At 36.7% G+C, this 24,656-nt stretch overlaps 1 protein-coding gene across 7 annotated transcripts in view; it reads left to right on the top strand.

Annotated features, from left to right (window-relative positions):
• slc20a2 (solute carrier family 20 member 2) overlaps nucleotides 1-24,656 on the top strand; it is a 71,585-nt gene that overhangs the window by 38,784 nt on the left and 8,145 nt on the right. For 4 of the 7 annotated variants that reach the window (XM_007231603.4, XM_007231604.4, XM_015600842.3 and 1 more), the window contains 9 exons: nucleotides 2,862-3,448; nucleotides 3,888-4,028; nucleotides 4,995-5,080; nucleotides 6,937-7,033; nucleotides 8,154-8,273; nucleotides 10,461-10,670; nucleotides 11,777-12,386; nucleotides 14,802-14,987; nucleotides 21,888-21,972. In XM_007231603.4, the coding sequence (XP_007231665.2) occupies nucleotides 3,160-3,448; nucleotides 3,888-4,028; nucleotides 4,995-5,080; nucleotides 6,937-7,033; nucleotides 8,154-8,273; nucleotides 10,461-10,670; nucleotides 11,777-12,386; nucleotides 14,802-14,987; nucleotides 21,888-21,972 (1,824 nt within the window). In that variant the 5' untranslated portion in view covers nucleotides 2,862-3,159. Of the gene's footprint in view, nucleotides 1-2,465; nucleotides 2,588-2,861; nucleotides 3,449-3,887; nucleotides 4,029-4,994; nucleotides 5,081-6,936; nucleotides 7,034-8,153; nucleotides 8,274-10,460; nucleotides 10,671-11,776; nucleotides 12,387-14,801; nucleotides 14,988-21,887; nucleotides 21,973-23,473; nucleotides 23,559-24,656 lie in introns of those variants that run through there. The other 3 variants (XM_022671092.2, XM_022671093.2, XM_022671095.2) reach the window with 3 other exon arrangements.

The raw sequence follows: 24,656 nt of genomic DNA, 5'->3' as shown, positions 1-24,656 counted from the left end.
TTCTTGCCTTGTGGTTTCTTATTAACGCGGCTCTGACATTGTTTTCTAGTGGGGTATATTCAGAATAGAAGGTTATTACTGTTATCTGTTATATATTATCTGTTGGAATGTGAGCATGTCCCTCAGTATACACAGTAGTGGAAGTAATCACAAACTGCTGCAGATAATGCATTATTTTAATAAGCAGAGAAAGTATTGTGTGTCATAATGGTTTTCCATTTGCATTTCTATGTTTCATGATAGAAAAATAGTTTAAAACATGCACTGATAATTAATTTATGGACTGATGTTAACATTTTATATATTATATTTATTTATATGGATGCCTGTCAGTAATATACGTAAACACATACTCTCACACTCTAACTAGAGTTGGACCATTGAGAGTAGGGATGGGCGATATGGCTCTAAAATTATATCACGATATTTCTTGGTATTTTTGCGATAACGATACTCTCAATTAAAAAATATGTATTAATAGAATACACTACTGCAGCAAAATAAAAATGTAATTTTATTATTGAATACGATATATGGCACAACCCTAACTGAGAGATTAAAAAAATACAAAAAAAAAAGAATTTGATAAAATTTGTAACAGAGTTCAATAAACCAGAATGTCATGATACTAATAATGGGCTCCATATATCTCCATATATCCAGAATTAAAGTAAATAAATGATACTGGACAGATAAAATCTGTCTCTAGTAAATATATAATGAGAAGTGAGAACAGTGTGAATTTTTCTTTTGCTAAAAACAGGAAAAATAGGACCCTGATGTAATAGTTAAGGATAGGTAATGTGCCACGATATTGCAGGGTATAACATCGTTCACGATATTCAAAAATGTTGGCGATATTATTGCGTGTGATATGATATGGCACACCCCTAATTGAGAGGTATACAGGGCTGTTTCCAATTGATGATCTTTACCTTTCCAGGCAAACTTGTTAATGCATCATTGTACAGGGCTTCTGTAATGTTTTGTGTGTTGTTTCCTAAAATAAAATGAACTTTATTTGAAAGAAAAAAAATCAACCACATTTAAAATGCTGTTTGATTACAAGCATCGTCTGAGAGAGGCTGTAGATGACCAAAAATGCAGAACTACACTGTGGAGCTTTGAGTGTAGTTCACAGTATTTACGAGTTCTGTTGAGTATGATACTCAAGGTACTGGGCAGGGTTAGTGATGTTTACGCTTTACGATTTCCCAACGAAGCATTTTTGTTTTTCACATTCCACTATTGTGTGCATTTAGGTCAGATAATCCAATATGTTTCTATGATTCATGTCTCTTTTATTTACTTTTGTGACACAAGTCAGCATTGAAAACTATCATTTGAGTTGCTTGTTTACTTAAGTGTTAATTGTGGTAAATATATACTCACAGACTATATTTTTCTTTCAATGGAAAGTAAGTCTGTGGTCCAAGACTAGACCTAATTCATATCTGAGAAACTCACCCTTATAGTTTAGCTTAACATTTTACAAATTAATGTACAATATATTGTAATCTTTATTTAATTCAGTGGAAAAAGTGATCCTTGCAGCTTTGTAGTATAGCTTAAATTTTTGTACAGCTTTTCTGCAACAAGAAATACACAGACTTTTCGTTTTTTCTTTTTTTTAAATTATATGTTTATTGAATTTGACAAATATTACAGTTATATCAAAACCAATTTAAAACATTTTGCCACATCAGTATCAATAGTAGGTTAACATAGTGTGTAAATTTAGATAGAAGATAAAGGGTAAAATAAAGAAAAGAACAAAATGGTAAATAAAAAAATATAAAAATTGAGAAAAAAAAAGATGAAATAGAATTCAAGACAGACATGATACAAAAGGAGAATCATAGATCGTTCAATGTTTTCCAGACTGATGACCAGATTTTAGAGAATTTTTGGTCTGTTGTGAATTTCAAAAGTGAGTTTCTCTAAAGGAAGAAGGTTAGATACCTGTGTCAACCACATATTAAGTGAGGGAACATTTGGAGATATCCACAGCAGTAAAATGCATTTTTTTGGCTAGATATGATAAGACTCTCAACAAATAGGCTTCATTCTCATTTAAATCCACATCAGGGCTGTAGTTCAGAAGATACAAATATGGTGACATACAAAAAAATTTTATACACAGACTTTTCATTACAACACTAATTCATTAACTGTAGAGATCTCTAAATTGTGATATTGATCCACACTGCTGATACTCATTAAGCCTGATCAATGAGTCATGGTGGTCTGATGCATTAAATGCCACCCGGTCTCCCTGTTGTGCGCAATCTGTCTTTTTTTTTATTCTTCTTTTTTTCATAAACACGATCAGGTTGCAGCAAGCACATAGTGGCCCATTTACAGACCTCCCATGTTCCAGTGACTGACCCACTAAGGATCTTAGGCTGTAGAACTGAGGAAAGCAGGAAGCGGTGGAGGTGTAAGCGGGTATTAGGGCCTGCCACTGTGCAGTGTTGCTCAGACTGGAAAACGACTAGATGTGTAGTGACTGCAGAGACTGGGTTCTGAATCTCAACCCGCAAATGTGGAACCTAAAACCTTGCCAAGATGGCAATGAAGACTTGATGTATGTTTTTATCCATTTCTTGCTCTAACTGTACAGAAGCGTGCTGTTTTTGTGAGAAAATGATTGAAATCTGGTATATTTATCGGACTCATGCTGCAAATAACTGTCATTTAAAATTTCTTGCTGCTTATTTCTGATCTTGAGCTCTTCCCCCACCTGTTGCTCCAACTTTCTTGCCTTTTGCTCCCCTGCAGGCTCTTGGCTACATAATACAGTCTCATACAGGAATGAGAGTATGCCCTGCAATTATTTCTCTCTTTTCTTGTTTTGACAGCTGAAGACTTCTCAGTGGACAGGACACGCAGAGGGCCGAAGAATGGAATGCTCTCTCCTGCCTACATCACAGCTCACAGCTCCAAAGACTGAGGTTAAACGGCTTAGTTAGCAGTGTGCCTCTCCCCCTAGAACTTGCACAGCCAGGGGAGAAGGAGTGACAAACAAAAGAGAAGGGGAATTTTTTTTTTTTCCTTTAAGAATAAAGCACAGCACCTTACTTCGCTTAGTTCAGACGTCCGGAGTTATTTATTTTTGGATTATTTGAGTTCTGATCCTGCTCGAGAACCGACACCAAGATGGATTTAGAGCCGTACCTATGGATGGTCATAATTGGCTTCATCATCGCCTTCGTCCTGGCGTTTTCAGTGGGAGCCAATGACGTGGCGAACTCGTTTGGCACGGCCGTGGGCTCGGGAGTGGTCACGCTGCGCCAGGCCTGCATCCTGGCCTCCATTTTTGAAACCCTGGGCTCCATGCTACTCGGGGCCAAAGTGGGTGAAACCATTCGGAAGGGAATTATAGACGTCAGCTTGTACAACGAAACCGTGCCCATACTGATGGCAGGAGAGGTCAGCGCCATGGTCGGTAAGTTGAATGAGATGGATGGCTTGATTTATATTCATTGAGAAATCAGTGTAAAGCTAAAATGTAAAGAATGTGATTTAAGTGTGTGTGTTTTGTTTTGTTTGTCCTTCTCATTGTGCACTGCCAATTACTCCCTGGTCGAGTAAACATATGGTCACATGTTTGTGGGCTGACTGCTACTCTACTATTTAGATTCCAGAGATCCAGACCAACTGAGCTCTTTATTTTCTCAGAGTTTTCAGGCTGATAGATGCTGGAGTAAATGTGGAGTAAAGTGATAGTAGGGAAAATGTTGGTACAGTACTTTTAATGTTGCTTCTCTTTTTGAATAGTTCTTGTTCAGTTCCAAAGCTGTTAAACGCTTCTAAAAAACAAGTGGTAAACCATGTGACGGGGCTTCCCTGCCTGGCTGGGTTTCTCATGTTTTCTCCTCTCTCAGGGTCTGCGGTTTGGCAGCTCATTGCCTCGTTTCTGAAGCTGCCCATTTCTGGAACTCATTGTATCGTGGGATCTACTATAGGCTTCTCCATGGTGGCTATTGGCACCAAGGGAGTGCAGTGGATGCAGCTGGTCAAAATCGGTATGAATCACAATGATGGGTGTTTTGCTTTTGTTTATTTAGTGTTTAAAAATGATTTATTATGCAAAAATCATGCCAGATTAAAGAGGTTAAAGATTTATGCGTGCACAGGGGAATATAGGCTAATTTTAATTATCTAAAAGATGTCCGAAACCAAATGCAATGGTGTTTCTTACCTCTAACAGGTAATGGTTTAATTAGAATAATTCATTCATTTTTCATATATATTTTTTTAATGTTTCACTACTTTATTACTTTTAAAAGACCAACATATAAAACACAATAGTTTTACATAATATTAAAACATAACATTGCAATTTTTTTTTTCATTTTTGTTTTTGCAGCTTTTTTTTCTTTTTCTTTTTTTTTTGCAAGTATGTGATATAAACCATTTTCATATTATACATTGATTACACTAATTAAAGCAAGCAGAAGTTTCATACTCAAAAAAACAAAAAAAAACTTTATTTTTTCTAGATCTTCACACTTTAAAATGGGTCAATTTGACATGTAACACAATATGGAGGGGTAAAAGATTGATCTCATGTTTATATTAATCATTTTTGACTCTTTTGAATTAAGATTGATTTGCATTAAATTAAAAAAAATTATCTCATTTTAAACCCACCCCTAAAACCCACCCTTAAAATCTGCCGTCTGTTATATAATGCATAGTAGTGTAATAATCACTATTGTTATTAAACAATGTAAATATTAAGGTGCAACACATGGATGTAGTTCTACAATTCTATAAGCATATTTGGGTATATTTTAGTTATCAACATTTATTTAAGAAAATACAATACAAACTCACTTTTCGCTGTCTAATCATAGTTGAAGAAAAAACAGACGCCATGTGTTTTATATGTAGTGCTGCTATATATATTTTTTTTTTTCTATTGTCTCTATTGTTGTGTTGTGAATATTTTGCCTCTCTATTAACAACAGTATGTCTGTTTGCTTCAGTTGCCTCCTGGTTCATCTCCCCTCTGCTGTCAGGCATCATGTCTGGCCTGCTCTTCTACGTAATCAGATATTTCATTCTTAGCAAGGTGAGTTCAGAGTCACAGCTCTGCATTACACACACCTTACATCAGAATTATAATTCAGGACATTCAATTCAGAGCTTCTCAGAGTTCTCTCTTGACATTTAGACGTTCTGTATGTTGATGAAAAGAATCTTTAACAGTGTCGAGTCCCGGTAGGTCCACTGTCTCTGTTTTATATCCACATACCTCTCTGCACAGCCTTCAGAATGCTGAAGTGTGGCGGCTTATCTAAACCTTCTTTATTTCACTAGTCTATTATAATGTTCCTGTTAGCAGAGAGACTCTTGCACTGTCATAGGTCTATAGGTCTATTATACAGAAATCCTTGTTGAGATTCTGCTTGAGGTGCACTTATTAAACATTCTGAAAGCAAAGTGGTTTGTATAACTGCACTGTTTAGAAGAAAATCACTGTGCCTGGAGTGATAATGATGTTTTTCTGATCTATAGGTATTTATAGGTATATGTTTGAGTGAAATGAGCATTGTTGTTTTATTCTATAAACTACAGACAGCATTTCTTGCAAATTCCAAATAAAAATAGTCATTTAGAGCATTTATTTGCAGAAAATTAGAAATGACTGAACTAAAAAAAAAAAAAAGCTGCAGACAAGTTCATAAAGTTTTAAAAGTTCAGAAATCAGAATAGCACTGGCTTTAATCACAGTTTTCATGCATCTTGGCATCACGTTCTCCTCCACCAGTCTTACACACTGCTTTTGGATAACTTTATGCCTTTACTCCTGGTGCAAAAATTCAAGCAGTTCAGCTTGGTTTTGATGGCTTTACATCAAAATATACATCTTCCTCTTGACTATATTCCAGAGGTTTTCAGTTTGTTAAAATCAAAGAAACTCATCATTTTTTAGTGGTCTCTTATTTTTTTTTCAGAGCCAACTTTAAAAATCAAACATATATATTAAAAAATCATATAAAATACAAATACTGTTAACGGAAACAATATTGAGATGAGCAGAAATGATTGAGGTTATCTTTTACATATACATTTACAGCATTTAGCTGACACTTACACCCAAAGTGACTTACAAGGTTATTCCTATTACACAGTTGGGCCGGTGTAGTGTTAGGAGTTTTGCCCAAGGACTATTATTGGTGTAGAGCAGCATAATCACCCAGACCGGAAATTGAACCCCAGTTTTCCATGTAATGAGTTAGCTCACTAGCAGGTAGTGGTGTTATCCACTGTGCCACACCAACCACCATCATTGTAAAAGACATTGTGCCTGGAGTGTTAATGCTGTTTTTTGTAGCTGGGCCTGTTGCAGTAACAATTTGTTCTTGGCTGATATATTGTACCTGAAATAATAAATAAAAATATATTTCAAAAAACAAAGTTAAAATTCTTTTTAAATAATTTAGAATATTGGAATTAGAACGTTGAAATTGGAATATACAAATATTTAAATATCATAAATCTAAAAAAAAAAAAAAAAAAAAAAAAAACCCTAAAAGCACTTTACATACTGGCACATTGATTTACTCTTCTATCTCACAACAACATCATTACTGAGTTTATGTCCTTATATTGTACAGTAAGTCAATAATGTAATCATTGTCACAGACCTAGTACTTGGAGTGTTAATGATGTTTGTTGTAGCCCAATCCAATTTTTTGTTTATTTCAAAACTCAAAGCAATAAGCAAATGTTCTGATGTGTGAATAACGTGTTTTGCATTTTTAGTCATGTCACTTGCCCTGTGGCTTATCTGCCTTTCCACTTTTATTGAAAAACATCATAAAATAAATTAGACTTTTAGATGAATCCGCCTCCAGTTTACATCACTTTTTGTTTGTAAGTCTGTGCTGAGCAGTGCTTTGACTTTAGATTTTTTTTGTTTAGGATGATCCTGTTCCAAATGGCCTTCGTGCTTTGCCCCTCTTCTACGCTTCTACTATCGGCATAAACACTTTCTCCATCATGTACACAGGAGCTCCAAGTGAGTCATCACTCTCTGAAAGGAACTGCTCTGTAGAAGAAATACATTTATGTTTATTTGTAGTTCTATATTTACATATTGTAGTCCTGTACCTGCTTGTTTGTGATTGCAATCCCACAGGATTTGGGTTTTTTATTCACATTATGCACTGCAGTAATGTGTTAGTAGTGTGGGTTGTGCTGGTTAGAGTGGAACAGATAGATGCAGCAGTGCTGCTGGAGATTTGAAACTCCTCAGGGTCACTGCTTGACTGAGAATAGTCCACCTACCATGTCCTGTGACCTGCTGATAAAATACCTCCTGTTATAGTAAAAAAAAAATCTGTTACATTATTTGGACAAAAATATTCAGACACCACCACATTCATTGTTTCTTCTTAACCCTCTATATTAAACCACCATAATAACTGTTTTGGTTATTGTATATTTCCATACAATACCTGCTTACTTACTTACTTAATGATTGATTTGCTTGTTTATTTATTTATTATTATATATATTAAAGCATGACATACACTGTATTTTACAGACTATAAGGCATATTAAGGTATTATATAGGTATTATAAGACGCACTAGCAATGAACGTCTATTTTCTAGTCTTTTTTTTTCATACAGAGGGTGCACCAGATTATAAAGTACATTTTAGGTGACACTAGTAAGGAATAAGGGTGTTCTCCAATTAGAAGAGTGATCCTTTCTAATTCGTCAGGTCTCGCGGCTGGGGACGTCTAAGTAAATAAAACTGTAATTCTTAAAAAAACAAAGCGCTTCCCTTTACTTGCAGTAAGCTTAGATTGCAGTTGCTAGCCGCGGTTAGCAGCACTTAGTGCTAGTAAGTGCTGCCCGATAGCGCTACACTGAGAAACCCTGTGTGTTCCGGTAAGCCAGGGTGCAGGTTGGAGCATTGCTATAAGAGTTAGTCTTATTCTGTTGCCAATACCCCTCTACAGAGACGGTACAAACTACAGTTTGTCTGTGCATTTGCACATCTGTGCCCATCAGCAGTAAGCGGGGCTTAAAGTAACTGATGGGATAAAGTGCATTCATTATACAGGGAGTCCGTCCACAAACCATATCCGGTTTGGTTTCTAATCTCTCTTTGATTTTCTTCTTTTTGCAGTGCTTGGTATAGAGATGCTCCCAGTATGGGCCATAGCTCTGATCACCCTGGCGGGCTCTCTGGTGTGTTCTGCGCTGGTCTGGATCTTCGTCTGCCCCTGGATGAGAAGGAAAATAGCAAGTGAGTTTCCTGGTTCTTAATCACCCGTGTTAAAGCAGGCTGGTTGCAGCAGTTTTTAATGCTGGGCTGTTTATTTTGCTGGCTCTTTCTAAACGCTGTTTGCCTGCCTCTGCAGAATGATGCTTTAATTGTTTGCAGCTTTATCACTGACCGCATTCGCAAAGCCACAAGTCGAGCAACATAACGGTTTGGCGATTAAGGGGTTATTATTCCTGATCTAGCTTTGGAAAACCACAGAGCTTTACTCAGCGTGCCGCTTCTTCGCCAGCTCAGGAGGACGGAGGATTTGCTTAACATCTGCGGCTCCGCCGGGGTGCCGAGCAGTGAAGTGTCCGTCTTTCGCTGGCTGTGACTTATGGCCCCGTGTTTTGATTCTTAACCGGTGTCGAGAGAATCACAAAGCAAATAAACTATGCAGCTGTTTATTTGGATGTCTGAATGTGTTCTGAGTTACAGTGAGTCGCATGGATGTTGCCGTATGACGCAGATTTTATTATTATTTTTATTTTAGTTTTTTTTTTTTTGGCTTTGCACGTTGATAGCACTGGGAATGTTGTGCTTTGCCTGCAGCTGTTAAATAGATGGGATCAATAATGCATTGAGTTCCCTGGTAATACTTTGTTTTTGTTATGTTTCCTCAAAGCACTGCTGTCACTGACATGACTTTTGTTTCTGAGTCTGAGTTTATTAGAGGGCATTGTCTTCACTGTCTGTGAAGGGTTTTTTGTTTATTTGTATATAACACCATGCACTAGAGATGAACGGTTACTGCTTTCCTGTAAAGCACTGTAAAATTCAGGACAGCTATAATTGTCATTAAAACTTTTGACTTTTAGTCCAACTGTTGTTGAATTTCCACATAATGATGAACTCTTGTTACACAGTTAACCAAAGTTAAAGCAGACGACTAGACACAGATCTGAGTTTTTTCTTTTGTGTCTGGGGACAAAGTGACACAAAGTAAGCTGTAGAGATGTTTTACCATTTTACGAGGATTAAGTCTGAGATAATAGCTTGTTAATAATGTATAATAAAGCTTTTTTTGCTTCAGAACTATTCCAACCGCATCCAAAATGATTTTTGTAGAATTTTGTCAGGTTGTAAAAAATGGGGCAAAAAATGAATTGAAACTTTTAGAGCACATCATAATGGAGGCAAGTCTTCACAAACAGCTCCATTTCAGACACAATCTAAACAGTCAAAACAAAATTCCAAATAAAAATATTGTAATTTAGAGCATTTATTTACAGAAAATGAGAAACGACTGAAATAACAAAAAAGGTTTGGGCGATTATGATATTTGGTTGAATAGTCCTGTTTTTTATTAACAGCTTTTTCATGCATCTTGGCATGTTCTCCTCCACCAGTCTTACACACTGCTTTTGGATAACTTTATGCCACTCCTGGCGCACAAATTCAAGCAGTTCAGCTTGGTGGTTTGATGGCTTGTGATCATCTTCCTCTTGATTATATTCCAGAGGTTTTCAATTAGGTAAAATCAAAGAAACTCTTATTTTTTAAGTGCTCTCTTATTGTGTTCCAGATCTGTATATGAATAGTGAGGCTATACATCATCAGGGAGTGGTAAAAAGCAGGGGCATTGCAGGTTTATTAAAAAAAATTTAAGCTTGGCTGGAAGCATGTTTTTTTAGTTCAAAGGAACATATTTCAGCTATTAATGTAGAAAAAATGTTTCTTAGGGTTTAGTTACACTTTTAAAAGGGTGTAGTTGCATGACGTTTAATAATTTGACACCGTTTCATCTCTGCCACCCACTACATTAAAATGATGGTCATGTCATACACTGTACTGAAATATATTTAGCATTTGTGATGTCTCTTTCATGACTGTTGTATAAAATTCTTCCTATAAAGTGGAAAAAAAAGCACTTTTCCTTTCTGTCCTCTGCTTTGATTATGGCCGCCTGTAATCTAAGGGACGTTGTGACTTCATTCGTGAGGATTATCCTTGTTTAATGGGATTATGCTTGTTTGATGTATACAGAGTAGTATAAATGAATCCTCGCCTGTTCACCTTTCTGACTCACGCGAAAATATGTGTTGCGCACTCCATCCACTCCTCCTCCCCAAAGCCTGCTTACAGCCCTGTCTTTACTCAGCACATCACATCCTCGGTTAGGGCTGAGGAATGCTGTTTGTTCATCACTTTCCTTTCATCCACGTCCAGGTCAGCTGAAAAAAGAGCATGTTCTCTCGCGCATCTCTGACGAGAGTCTTGATAAAATTCCAGAGGAGGAAGAGGAGGCTCCGGTGTTTAAGGAACTTCCGGGGGCTAAGGGGAACGACGATGCGGAACTGCCCCTGACCGGGGAGTCCACTGGGGAGTTGAACAGCTTGGCCAATGGCGGCACCGTCCTGCCTAATGGCAGGGTGTACGGTGAGTTTGGGCAGATTGTGTGTGTTTTGTATACTGAAAGTTGTGTACATACTAGGGGTGTGCCATATCGTATCGTACGCGATTATATGGCCAACATTTTTGAATATCGTGAACAATATTATACCCTAAAAATATCGGGCCATATCACCCACCCCTAATTATCACACCAGGGTTCTACTTTTTTTACTGTTTTTAGCAAAAGAAAAATGTACACTGTCCTCTTTTCCCATTATATATCTACTAGAGACAGATTATATCTGTCCAGAATCATTTATTTTATTTTAATCCTGGATATATGGATATATTTGGAGTGCATTATTAGTATCATGACATTCTGAATCATTGACTTCTGTATTTGTTAATATCTCAGGTAGGGGTGGGATGTAAATCGTGTGCAATAATAAAATAAAATTTTAATTTTGTTGCAGTAGTATATTCTTAAAAAAATAATTAATTTATACCGCGTATCGAGTATCGCTATCACGAAAATACCATGAAATATCGCCCACCCCTAGTACATACTACTTCCTCATAGGATCCCATAGTGCTCGACTGATACACACAGTTTTATATATATACAACTAAAAAAAAATCACTTCAATTTCTTTGATTTTGCTATTTTTAGGTACATGTTTAAGTTAAATGAACACTGTTGTTTTATTCTATAAATTACAGACAACATTTCTCACAAATTCCAAATAAAATTGTAATTTAGAGCATTTATTTGCAAAAAATGAGGAATGGCTGAAATAACAAAAATGATGCAGTTTTTTCAGACCTCAAGAGTTCAGAAATTAATATTTGGTGGAATAATCCTGGTTTTTAATCACAGTTTTCATGCATCTTAGCATGTTCTCCTTCACCAGTCTTACACACTGCTTTTGAATAAATTTATGCCACTCCTAGTGCAAAAGTTCAAGCAGTTCGTCTTCCTCTTGATTATATTCCAGAGGTTTTCAATTTGTTAAAATCGAATAAATTCATAATTTTTAGGTGACTTTCAAGGCCTTTGAGAACAAGTTCACTGTTGTTTTAAACTATGATCTATGCTCCTAAATTGTGTATTTTTCTAATTTCTGTTGTAAATGTCTCTCTATACACATCAGGCCGCACACACTCCATGACCAACGGGTGCCTGAAGTCGCCTTTGTCCAACGGAAGCTTCAGCTTTGACGGACACATGCGCAGCGACGGTCAGGTGTACCACACTGTGCACAAGGACTCTGGGCTCTACAAGGATCTGCTGCACAAGATCCACGTGGGTCGCCTGGAGGACGAGCGCGCCAACTCACGACCCGACAACAACTACCGAGTCCTGCGGCGCAACAACAGTTACACGTGCTACACAGCAGCCATCTGCGGCATGCCCGTCCAGCCTCTGATCCGCTCTGAGTCCACCGCTTCACCTCCGGAGGACAGCGAGAAGCTGGTGGGAGACAGCGTCTCCTACTCCAAGAAGCGCCTGCGCTACGACAGCTACTCCAGCTACTGCAACGCAGTGGCCGAGGCGGAGATCGAGGCGGAGGAGGGCGGGGTGGACGTGAAGCTGGGTGCGGAGAAACACGATCCAGCGCCCGCTGCTGGAGGAGCGCTGGAGGACTGTGTTGATGAGGACAAGGAGGAGAGGGACAAGCCGCAGGTCTTCCTGCTTTTCCATTTCCTGCAGATCCTCACTGCCTGCTTCGGCTCGTTTGCACATGGTGGCAATGATGTCAGGTACGCCACTTTTGATCATTCTCTTTAAATAACTCTGAAAGTAGTTATTACAGGTGGGACAAACATCAATATTGCAGTATGTCTTGTATATTTGATATTTATATATATTTGTTTAATACATTGTACTACAGTTAATTCTGACCCTCAATGTGATTGGCTTAGAGGCATTTCGATGAGTGCCATTATCAGACGGTAATGTACTGTAACCAAAGCTCTCTGTGTATTACTCCAGCCAAACATTGATAAAATTGCTGTCTCTTATTTATCTTTCTTTTTTGTTGACCTGTACAAATTCTGACAAAAAAAAAACTTTGATCTGATCCAAACTTTTAGATTTTTGATTGTTTACATCACTTTAAAAGCTGTCAGAAAATTAACATACAGCTCTGGAAAAAATTAAAAGACCACTTCAGTTTCTGAATCAGTTTCTCTGATCTTGCTATTTATAGGTATATGTTTGAGTAAAATGAACATTGTTGTTTTATTCTATAAACTACGGACCAAATTTCTCCCAAATTCCATATAAAAATATTGTAATTTAGAGCATTTATTTGCAGAAAATGAGAAATGGCTGAAATAACAAAGATGCAGAGTTTTCATACCTAAAAAAATTGCAAAGAAAACAAATTCATATTCATAAAGTTTTAAGTTTTTAAAAATCTATATTTAGTGGAATAACCCTGAATTTTAATCACAGTTGTCATTCATCTTGGCATGTTCTCCTCCACTAGTCTTACACACTGCTTTTGGATAACTTTATGCCACTCCTGGTGCAAAAAATGTAAGCAGTTTGGTTTGATGGCTTGTGATCATCCATCTTCCTCTTGATTATATTCCAGAGGTTTTCAATTTGGTGAAGTCAAAGAAACTCATCATTTTAAGTGGCAACATTATTGTAGAGCTGTATATTTACAAGCAGACTAAATGCATTAGTAGCGGCAGATTAAAGATAAAAAGATAAAAAATACAGTTTTTTATACACTTCATCTAGTTAAACAGGACTAGTTACACTGTGTAATGTGATGCAGCAAGTTATGTGTGTTTTAAGCACTGATGACATTGACAATGTACTTAAAGAGAGGCTACATTTACAAATCAAGCATAATACAGTAAAATATTCTCATAGTGCCCAGTTTTTCCCAAATCATGCGTGGTATGCATGACAGTGCTAATGAAAAATTCGATTTTATTGTCTTCCTCTCAGCCCAATTCCTGCTTATGTATATATTGGTTATTTTTTTAAGTATGTATGTCTAAGTATATTGTTGACTTGATCTGCTTTGCACCTTAATATGTATCGTTACAGGTTTATATAGAGACCACAATGAGTCTGTACTGTTGTGAATGCTTTTCCCTGGTGTTTTTAAAGTTAATGCATTCAGCAGCACATTCCATAGCATTATTGCTCAGAACAGAACAATCCCTTGATGCAGTTCTGTGCCACAAGATCTGGCTCCTGACTCCATAATTGATCTGGCATTTGTTCAGAATGTTAAGAACCAAGCCAGACAGAGCCACGGGTGTAGGTTAATCTGCTGCTGCTCGTGTGTTTAGCCTACAAAACCACTTTTCACAGTTGGACAAAGTTCTAAAACTCTAATGAACCTTTAATCCTTTAAATTCTTGGTATAGGTCATTTGTAGGTATGTAGTTTAAATGTGCTTTTTATATTGTATTTGTTATTATTAATAATTATAAAAGTTAAGTATTTAATTGATTCAGTTTTAAAAAATATATATTTTGGTATGGGCAATTTCCATGTTTGCAGTTTAACATTTATTTTTTCATGTTTAGCTAAATGGAAGTACTCCATTGATTTATTTATTTATTTTAAATTATTGTCATAGATAATTGTTTGCAATACTCGTAAGTAAATGTACTTTTTATATACATGTTTGTGTGTTTATGTAACTAAAGAGAAGTATTTAATGGATTTAGTTTTATATATTCAATATATTTTTGGCCTCCATTTTTTGTGCATTGTTCTGTTTAATTATTTTTTTTAACAGGCAGTTTATTCTTTTGTGTAACTGCAGCCGTATTTAATGTTGTTATTCCTTATAATTTATTTAATTGTGAAGATAAATGCATTTTGAATACAGGGTATTGTTTAAATGCCAGTGTTGTAATCCAGTGGCTCATCATCTGACCAACCAACCAATCATTTTCATTGTCTGTAAAGCAAGCCGCATTTAGCGGATAAATGTTTATTGATGGGATGAAAATCAATTTGGGTCCAAGATAATGGAAACATGATTACACATAATTAAGGCATGCAGATTGATTAGGATCTAATGGGTTTGGATATCCACATGTTCAGTGTACGCAGCCCTGTAGCTAAATGAATATTATATAGTGGTTTGGATGGTTTTAAAGCCGGGCTTTTAAAGAGTTTTATTTTTCCTCTTTCTCCAGTAATGCCATTGGTCCATTGGTGGCTCTGTGGATGATCTACGAGCAGGGCGGCGTGATGCAGAACTCCACTACCCCTGTATGGCTGCTGTTCTATGGTGGTGTTGGCATCTGCGCTGGTTTGTGGGTGTGGGGCCGCCGAGTCATCCAGACCATGGGCAAGGACCTCACCCCCATCACCCCATCCAGGTGAGATCAGGCTCCTGACAGGAGAGAATTCCTGCTCTTTGCTTGGAGAATCTGATAGGGCGTCCAGTTGCATGCATTAAAAATGTTAATACATTTTCAGCACTTTGTTGGGATTATTAGTATTTGATGCCTGCCTGAACCTGCATGAGTTTATTATTTTTTTAAATTTAATTAAAATTTTCTTTTATTGAACCTGTGTCGTCAGGGTTGCTGTCCAATACACTATCTCTGCCCCGATTAGTGAATTGGGACACACCTGTGAAAAAACACCCTTATAAGGAGATAGGGAGCCCAAGAATGGGTGGAAAGACGAGAACGGACAGAGAGACCGGGGAGGAATGTAAACAAAAGCTAACCTAAGAAGCATTTTAAGTTTTTTCTTTTCTTTTTTTTTTATAGCGTTCATTATAGTTACAAAAAAAAAAAACTCACAGGCCAGATGTTTCATGCTTATCGCCACCTATTGCCAACCCCTGCTCTAGTCCTTTATTAGTGGGCACAGGGCCCATGGGATGCTGTCGGAGGATTGTTCTGATTCCAGCAGTGACACTGAGGTGTTTAAAAACTCCAGCAGCACTGCTGTGACTGATCCACTAGTACCAGCACAGCACACACTAACACCTCATACACCACCACCATTTCAGTGTCACTGCAGTGCTGAGAATAATGACCCACTATCCAAATAATAGCTCATCTGGGGGTCCTGACCATTAAAAACAGGGTGAAGTATGCAGAGAAACAAATACAGGACTACAGTCTGTTATTAAAGAACTACAAAGAACTACAAATACAGTTGCTCATTGGAGCCGACAACAATGGATAATGATTGTAGAAACAATGAGGTGGTCATAATGTTATGCTTGATGGATGAATGTCACATTTCATCAGCATTCCTGGATGACCCACCCGTCACAACTCTGAACTACAATTCTGCCTGTGTCCCACTCTAAAGCCAGTTTTTATAGAGTAGCACACTGCAGAAATGGAGCACCTGCCTCACCAACTGGGTCAGCTCTGTTTATCTCCCATTAAAATCGCAGCAGATTAGAATTGTAAAGCTAACATTTGGGTTCTTGCTCACAGTCCTTCTTTGTGTTGGCACCGCAAAATGAGTTACATGGCAGCGAGCAACTGCGGCATGAGCTCGCCCTAATAGGATGTTGGAGCGGGGGCAACTCTTATGCAAAGAGACTTATCACTATTTGTTCCCTTCTCACCAAACTAACCACGTCTGCTAAATATAGCATGACACTTGCACACAGAACCTTTATGACCTTCTGCTCTTATAGTGACAAGACAAACAGTTCCAAACAAAACGCGCTGTGCAGAAGCAAGGATCAGAGATAACAGGAACGAGGTTTTTCTGTTTGCAAAAACACAAAAACAGACAACTTGGGCAGACTTATTTTTAGTTTAAAATGACTTCTTTTCACATATCAAACATAGAGAGTTAAGGTTTGGGCAGTCTTGGAAAATGACACTGTTTTGTATTTGCTTTAGTTTTTTACCTGTTTATATATATATTTTTGAGAAGTAGTAAAGAGTCTATGTAGTCAATCAAGCAAAAAAAAAGTGCTAAAAAAACTATTATCCCTCAGTGTGGTCTAGGGCTGTGTACGATACAGGGCTCACGATGCAATATATCACGCTACTTTAAAAAAAACTCATACAACCTAATTTAATCTAAGTGGAAAAAGTTTAATTTGTAAACAATCAGAACGTAGGGAGCTCCATTAGATATAACAAGAGGTCCTGTAGCATCCAATATCATGCCACTTTTTTCAACAGTTTTAAACACTCTGCCTTCTTCACTGTGGAAGCCAAAATGAGCCCACACTTCAGCTCTGTACACCCCAGGAGCCAGCCTAACGCGTTTAGATTCTGCCATCGCCAGTGGGGTGCTAATGCTAATGCAGCGCTGTACTTACTTGCAGTGTACTGGAGGCACCGAATGGATCAAGATAGATCACAGCACTGCCACCTCGCGGCCGGGTGAATAAACAACACAAAAGTAACTACTGTCTGCCATCTAGCTGCCGGGAGTTTAATAAAAACACACTTAATAAAAAAATCGATACAGCGTTTTTGAGAATCGATACAGTATCGCCAAACGTAATATCGCGATATTCAAGTGTATCGATATTTTCTTACACCCCTAGTGTGGTCTGACCTAAAGTACAGATTTGCAAAATTTTATTGACAACACTGCAAACTTTAATAAGCAATTGTCCACCAAAAAATATAAAAGTATTCAATACCAGCAAGGTAAGGGACGCTTTTGTTTTCTATTGTGCTGAATGTTAATACAAAATTAAACAACTCAGGGGAACTGTGGCAGTCACCAAGAGAACTACTGGAGACAGCTGCTTATATGCTGTTAAAATATTGATTGCTCAGAAAAACATAATTCAAAAACTTAACATTTGACACCAGTCCTAATAATAGGCATGGACTAGAGTGGTATAAAAGCTGTGATCTGAGCTGTGTTCTCTGGAATGATGGTGCTCCATCCAATACTTTTAGAATGAGTTGGACAGTTGGTGATGTGGTGAAATGGTGATTGTCCAACATCTTGGATATCAGTAATGCTTTTGTTGCTAAATGCAAGCAAATCCTCACAGCAGTGCTGCCTTTGCTGGACACTAGAGACAGTTACTCCAACAAAAAAGAACAGGATAAAGGCCTTTAATACCCTTGATTTTTCGAGAAAAAAATAATTAGCAAATTAGTTTGGCTTCTATAACATCATAAAATCTCCTCAAAGTCAGTCATTTTACTGTACCAGTGTCGAACATTCATATTTTTTTATCTCTGTGTATATATTTAATTTACTGCTTTTCAATTAAAAATGTCAATAACTGTATAAGTGCCTAGGTTGCCCAAATTTCACGTACTATACACGTGTAACTCATTCGGTTAAGCTTGATGAAAAGGTATCTGAGCTGTTCTGTCACAGCATGGGTTTCTGTGAATTTCCGTGCTTTCTTGGAACTCTTGGCCAATCTCAAGATCAAGACAAAGAGATCAGCACTCCCAACTGTGCTGGATATTATTACAGCACTAATGCCCACCACTCTCACACCTTAGAAATGGAGGATTCTCATTCTCTTTGAAGATATGACCATAATCTGTCTCACGCTACGTCTCAGCGAACATTAATTAATATAGCAGCTAATTAGGCCGCTCATGATCACGGCAGCTAAGAGCTTGTCTGTGCTACATCGATTTATACTAAATATAACATGAGCAGCAGTCAGTTTGCTGCTCTGTCCGTTTCAAAGGATTTTAAGTCCCAGAACATGAAGTATTAGAGGCTGTGGAAGCATTTTTTTAGTCAGTGGCCAATTAAACCTGGCACTGATTTTTGGGCCAAGATTTGACATTTTGGATATTTTTCCAGAAAGTGAAAAAAAGAAGGGGGGTTATTCTGACTTGTGAAATTTCACTAATTCTAATTCTCATAACTTGTAAGTAGGACTGTACCTTATAATTATTAAAAACAGTTGTTTTTTTGTAAATAGGTGATTAATCTGTTAAATTTAGCAATAAGTAGAAAGGGTTTTATTAAAAAAAAAATAATAATAATAAAAAATAAATGAAATGCAGAATCAGTATTTTTACTTAAATACTAGTTTTTTTTTTTTTAATCCAATCAGAACAGTGGGATCTAACAGCAAAGTACACTACTGTTATCTAGTGGGCGGGGTTTAAACACAACACTATATGAACCATTGCCTGCCACTAAACATTACATACAGTATTGCAAGATAGAATATCACTATACAATACACTACAATACTGATATTTTTTACATTTCTATTAAATACTATTGTACATTGTAGCTTACCATCAGCTGCCAGAGCCTCGAGAGGACAATTATCACTCCTTGGGTAATGAAGATATCGATCAGCACAAGGCTGCGTCTGTGAGCTGATGTATCGGTACCAAGTAGGGGTGGGCGATATGGCTCTAAAATAATATCACGATATTTCAGGGTATTTTTGTGATAATGATATACTTGGTGATATAGGAAAACAGAAAAATAATTAATTAATTTCAGGAATATAATATAATAGTATAACAGAATAATCATAATGTGGCAAAATAAATAATATAGCATAAAAATATACAATGCAGCAAAAAATATTGCAGAATATTTAGTGCATGCATATAAACTGCAAACTAAAACAATTATACAATAAATACACCTAAAGCTACACAGTAAATAATAGACTACTTTTAATACAGAACATCTCTATTATCACAATATGGATAGATAGAGAGATAGATAGATAGAGAGATAGATAGATAGAGAGATAGATAGATAGATAGATAGATAGATAGATAGATAGATAGATAGATAGATAGATAGATAGATAGATAGATAGATAGATAGATAGATAGATAGATAGATAGATAGATAGATAGATAGATAGATAGATAGATAGATAGATAGATAGATAGATAGATAGATAGATAGATAGATAGATAGATAGATAGATAGATAGATAGATAGATAGATAGATAGATAGATAGATAGATAGATAGATAGATAGATAGATAGATAGATAGATAGATAGATAGATAGATAGATAGATAGATAGATAGATAGATAGATAGATAGATAGATAGATAGATAGATAGATAGATAGATAGATAGATAGATAGATAGATAGATAGATAGATAGATAGATAGATAGATAGATAGATAGATAGATAGATAGATAGATAGATAGATAGATAGATAGATAGATAGATAGATAGATAGATAGATAGATAGATAGATAGATAGATAGATAGATAGATAGATAGATAGATAGATAGATAGATAGATAGATAGATAGATAGATAGATAGATAGATAGATAGATAGATAGATAGATAGATAGATAGATAGATAGATAGATAGATAGATAGATAGATAGATAGATAGATAGATAGATAGATAGATAGATAGATAGATAGATAGATAGATAGATAGATAGATAGATAGATAGATAGATAGATAGATAGATAGATAGATAGATAGATAGATAGATAGATAGATAGATAGATAGATAGATAGATAGATAGATAGATAGATAGATAGATAGATAGATAGATAGATAGATAGATAGATAGATAGATAGATAGATAGATAGATAGATAGATAGATAGATAGATAGATAGATAGATAGATAGATAGATAGATAGATAGATAGATAGATAGATAGATAGATAGATAGATAGATAGATAGATAGATAGATAGATAGATAGATAGATAGATAGATAGATAGATAGATAGATAGATAGATAGATAGATAGATAGATAGATAGATAGATAGATAGATAGATAGATAGATAGATAGATAGATAGATAGATAGATAGATAGATAGATAGATAGATAGATAGATAGATAGATAGATAGATAGATAGATAGATACTTTATTTATCCCGAAGGAAATTTAGGATATTTCTGTGTCACGATATATTGTATACGATATAATATTGCCCACCCCTAGTACCAAGTCGCTGTGTTTTCCTTTGAGCGCGCTGTGATGTTACTCAGTAATGCTGCATCAGCAGCAGTTCAAAAAGAGGCGGAGTCTGACTTCACATGTATCAGAGGAGGCATGTGCTAGCCTTCACCCTTCTGGTGTTGTGGCATCACTAGTGATAGGGGGATATACTGTTAACTAACATTATTTTGCTGGTAGACTAATCTGTTGATTATTTTTTCTATAGTATATTATTATGGTTCACTACTTTGTAAAACTATTTAGTGTTGTAGGTGGGTAGATTGGGACACAACCTCTGTTTATCAGTGCCTATTGAACCAAGCAGTGGACCTGAGCCACATGGATAAACATCTGTATTTTGTAATTATTTCACAAATAACTGTAAAATGATTGTTGTGTTGCTTAAGACACAGATTTCAGTGACACCGTTTCCTGGATCGTAATTTCTCGTAATGTCGTTTTGGAGAAATGTTCCTTTAAACATGCTGTGCATATCTGAGCAGACATATGTAGGCAGAGGTATCTCTTTCACAGGTATCTCTGCCTCGTTCATCATTTTCATCACCTTCTCTCATTACCCTCTGAAGCTGAACGAGAGCAGCTTTAAAAACATCAATCAAAAACAGCACTGAATAAACAGTACAAGCCCTAAATCAGATGTTTTACAGTGTTTTACGTTTGCTTTGACCGTTCTTTCATAGCAGATAAAGGTAAAGTGAATGTAAGAAATAGAGAAAGTTTTCTGTGCCAACTTTGCCAACAGAAAAGTACTTCAAAACAGAAACCAATAAATGCCAATGATCATATACAGCTCTGGAAAAAATTAAGAGGCCACTTCAGTTTCTGAATCAGTTCCTCTGATTTTGCTCTTTATAGGTATATGTTTGAATAAAATGAACATTGTGGTTTTATTCTATAAACTAGAGACAACATTTCTCCTAAATTCCAAATAAAAATATTTTCATTTAGAGTATTTATTTGCAGAAAATGAGAAATGGCTGAAATAAGAAAAAGAATAAAAAGATGCAGAGCTTTCATAAAGTTGTAAGGGTTAAAAAAATAAATATTTGGTAAAATAATCCTGTTTTTTAATCACAGTTTTCATGCATCTTGACATGTAGGCATACAGGTCTTTAGGTTTGATTCTGTTGCTGTTTAAAGTTAAATGCCCACACACATTTCAACACACACACGTTGACTAAACTGCTGATTCAAATTGGTCAAATACACAAATACGTGCTGACGTATCTAATATTTTTTTACATTTAGTTTTGCATGCCCTTTATACTCCAGATTTGCATGCTGGGTGCATGAACCCCTCCCACCAGATTGCATGCACTGCCAACAGTGATAACTAAAGGTATGATTGTGTAAAATTATCTCTTGTTGCCCTCCCCGCAGTGGATTCACTATTGAGCTGGCTTCAGCCGTCACTGTTGTGCTGGCGTCCAATATCGGACTCCCAATCAGTACTACACACTGCAAGGTAAAGACTGGCTCAGGTTGACTCCCACCACGGGTTACTGTGTGCGTAGAGAGAGGAGGGCGAACTTCCTGCTTTCAGAGCAAGTCTGAGGTGCTGCAATGTCTAAGGCTCATGAGGCAAAAAAAAAAAATTACCAAAACTAAAAAATGGACAAAACATTTAGCTGATGGTGAACACTGGACACTGAACTGTTTTTTACCTGTTGCATTAGTTATACGGTATCAGACATATCAAAAGATCACAATACACTACCTCAATATATTACCTCAGCAATTGTTACTCTTATCATGAATTTATTTCAGCTATTCTGTTCACACATTTAGCTAGCTGTATTCAAATATACCTAAGCAGTGCAATTTTAGTCACAGTTTTAGCTCAGTAGTTCAATTCTAATCATATTTTTACTTCAACAATGCTATTTTACTCTAGTTACACATCTAGCTAGATTGCTGCCTCAACATTCCTATGTTAATCTGAAATGTACCTTTAAATTTACCTCAGTAGTGCCTGCCAGTCAGTCTTTTAGGTTAGTTTAGCTAGAACTTACTACTTAAGCCCTGTACAGTTTGTATCATTCAAATGTGAATATGTAGCAAACTGGTACCAAGTGATGCTGAGTTTAATTTGTTTAATTAAATTTAAGTTAAAATGAACTTAAACATGCCATTTCTTGGTTCTCCTTGATGCCACCTCCCTTTTGATTTACAATTAAGTGCATCTCTATTTTAAACAGTTATCATAGTTTTTAAATGGAGCAGTTAGAAGAACACTAAAAATGCACACGTAGGTTTGTCCATCATATATATCATATATATCATCTATATTCCTTACTCTAGACACTGCTATTTTTTTTAAAAGCATTACAGTCACGCAGATCGCCAGTTTATTGAACCGTAATTTTTTAATTAATCTTTTTTTAAATAATCAAGTTAAATCAAGTGATTATGACAGCCCATAGATAGTTTTCTTAGAAGTTGGTTTAATCAGACATAGCAGAGCTTTTTAAGAGCCCGAGGCACTCGGCCAGCAATCGAGTTCTCTGATCTTAATGCGAGCCCTGCCGTCCCACTTCTGACACCACCCGTCTGGAAATTGTTTCCGATAACTATCACCCAGCTCGATTGCACACGAATGTCAGTGGGACAAAGTCACGTCCTACATAATTGAAAGCAGCCTCTCTTGGCTTGGGTAAGGCAGCCCTCTCGCATGCTCTGGAAAGCAGGACAATAGCTCCCTCCTTCCCTCTGAAACAAAGGGTCATTGCGTATGGAGTAAAAGAGCCTCGGGCAGTCTCTTTGAAACATGTCGTCCTGTGCGGTGCCCCTCTCTTCCCTCTCTTCCTCTCTCTTTGTTCCCATGGCATGGTGCTTTTTGGTGTATTTGTGGTGTCTGTATGCTTGGGTCACCCGGTGTCTCGCTCCATTGCTGTCTCTTACGTATCTCTCTGTTGTCTTGTCTTTCCCATCTCCTCCTTTGTCTCCCCCTCTTTGTCTCTTCACAGTGGATTTTGCATTGAAGTAATGAGTGCTCTAACAGTGCTTGTTGCCTCAGATGTGGGCGTCCCCATAAGCTCCACCCACTGCAAGGTACCGAAGCTGCTGTAGGGAAGCTTTGGTAGAGTTAAGCCCCTCCCCCGTAGCTTTACTAGCATAATCACAGAGGAGCGATCATCACTCACTGCTGCTGCAATCAAGTGAAAACGTGATTGCAGCTGTTGATCATTTCTTTCGCAATGAATCCACGAGTTTTAGACTGCAATTTCCCATAGAAATGAAGTTCCCACAGTATCTGTTTAGAAGAAACCTGCAATCTCATAATTACTACATCCATAATTACAGATTAACCTCATTTTAATTGACATAGACATTTCAGAGCTAATTATCGAGACACAAAAATTGCTGTACTATTGGGAAACACGTTGTTATTATAGTCTTTCAGCGCTACTGATTACAACTCGCATGTCAGGTTTAGAATTAAATCAAGAAACATGCAGAGGTAAAGAGACTTGAAGTAGTAATCACATTGTGCCTACTCATCCTCATCTAATTCCTAACAACAACACAAAACATACAAAATAAACTGTTCTTTTGGTTTCTATAATCATATTTATGGAAAACACTAACATCCAGGTTCTTCTGTTCCACTTTGCGCGGTGGCCTTTTGGGGGCTTCTTGACATTTTAGTGCACAATGGGTTGTTAAAGGAAGGTGGGCGTTTAGAGAGCTTTCAGGGAAAGAACAGGGACAATTAGACCCAGTACGTCAAGTTCCAAATGGACTCTTTCCCTCCAGGGACTCTCGTACTCTTTTTGTACATCTGCTGAAGCCTGGATGGATCTTTTTCTTTGCATTGACAAGACCCATCTAGCATTGTCAGGTTTAGATGGGGGTATTTGTACTCAGGAACTTATGATCCTCTGTTGAAATTAGTAGTGATGCACTGAGCGTTTTGGCCAAAACAAAAACTGAAAAAAATTAAACATTTAGCTGAACATTTTCACAGGTTTTCATTCATTCATTCACCATTGTATAAATTGCGTAGCCATAGTGTATGTTATGTCTTGCTTTTCAAATAAAAAATCACTTTTAAAACTTCAATTTAAAATATTTATTAAATACTACTGCATTCGTAGCATCCCAGCAAAGAAACCAGCAAACCACATTTATCTACATTTACGTCAGCAG

This window comes from Astyanax mexicanus, chromosome 12 (assembly GCF_023375975.1).
Source record: "Astyanax mexicanus isolate ESR-SI-001 chromosome 12, AstMex3_surface, whole genome shotgun sequence".
Classification (NCBI taxonomy): Eukaryota; Metazoa; Chordata; class Actinopteri; order Characiformes; family Acestrorhamphidae; genus Astyanax; species Astyanax mexicanus.
Note: the sequence above shows the minus strand (reverse complement) of the source record. Positions and strands in the feature narration are given on the sequence as shown.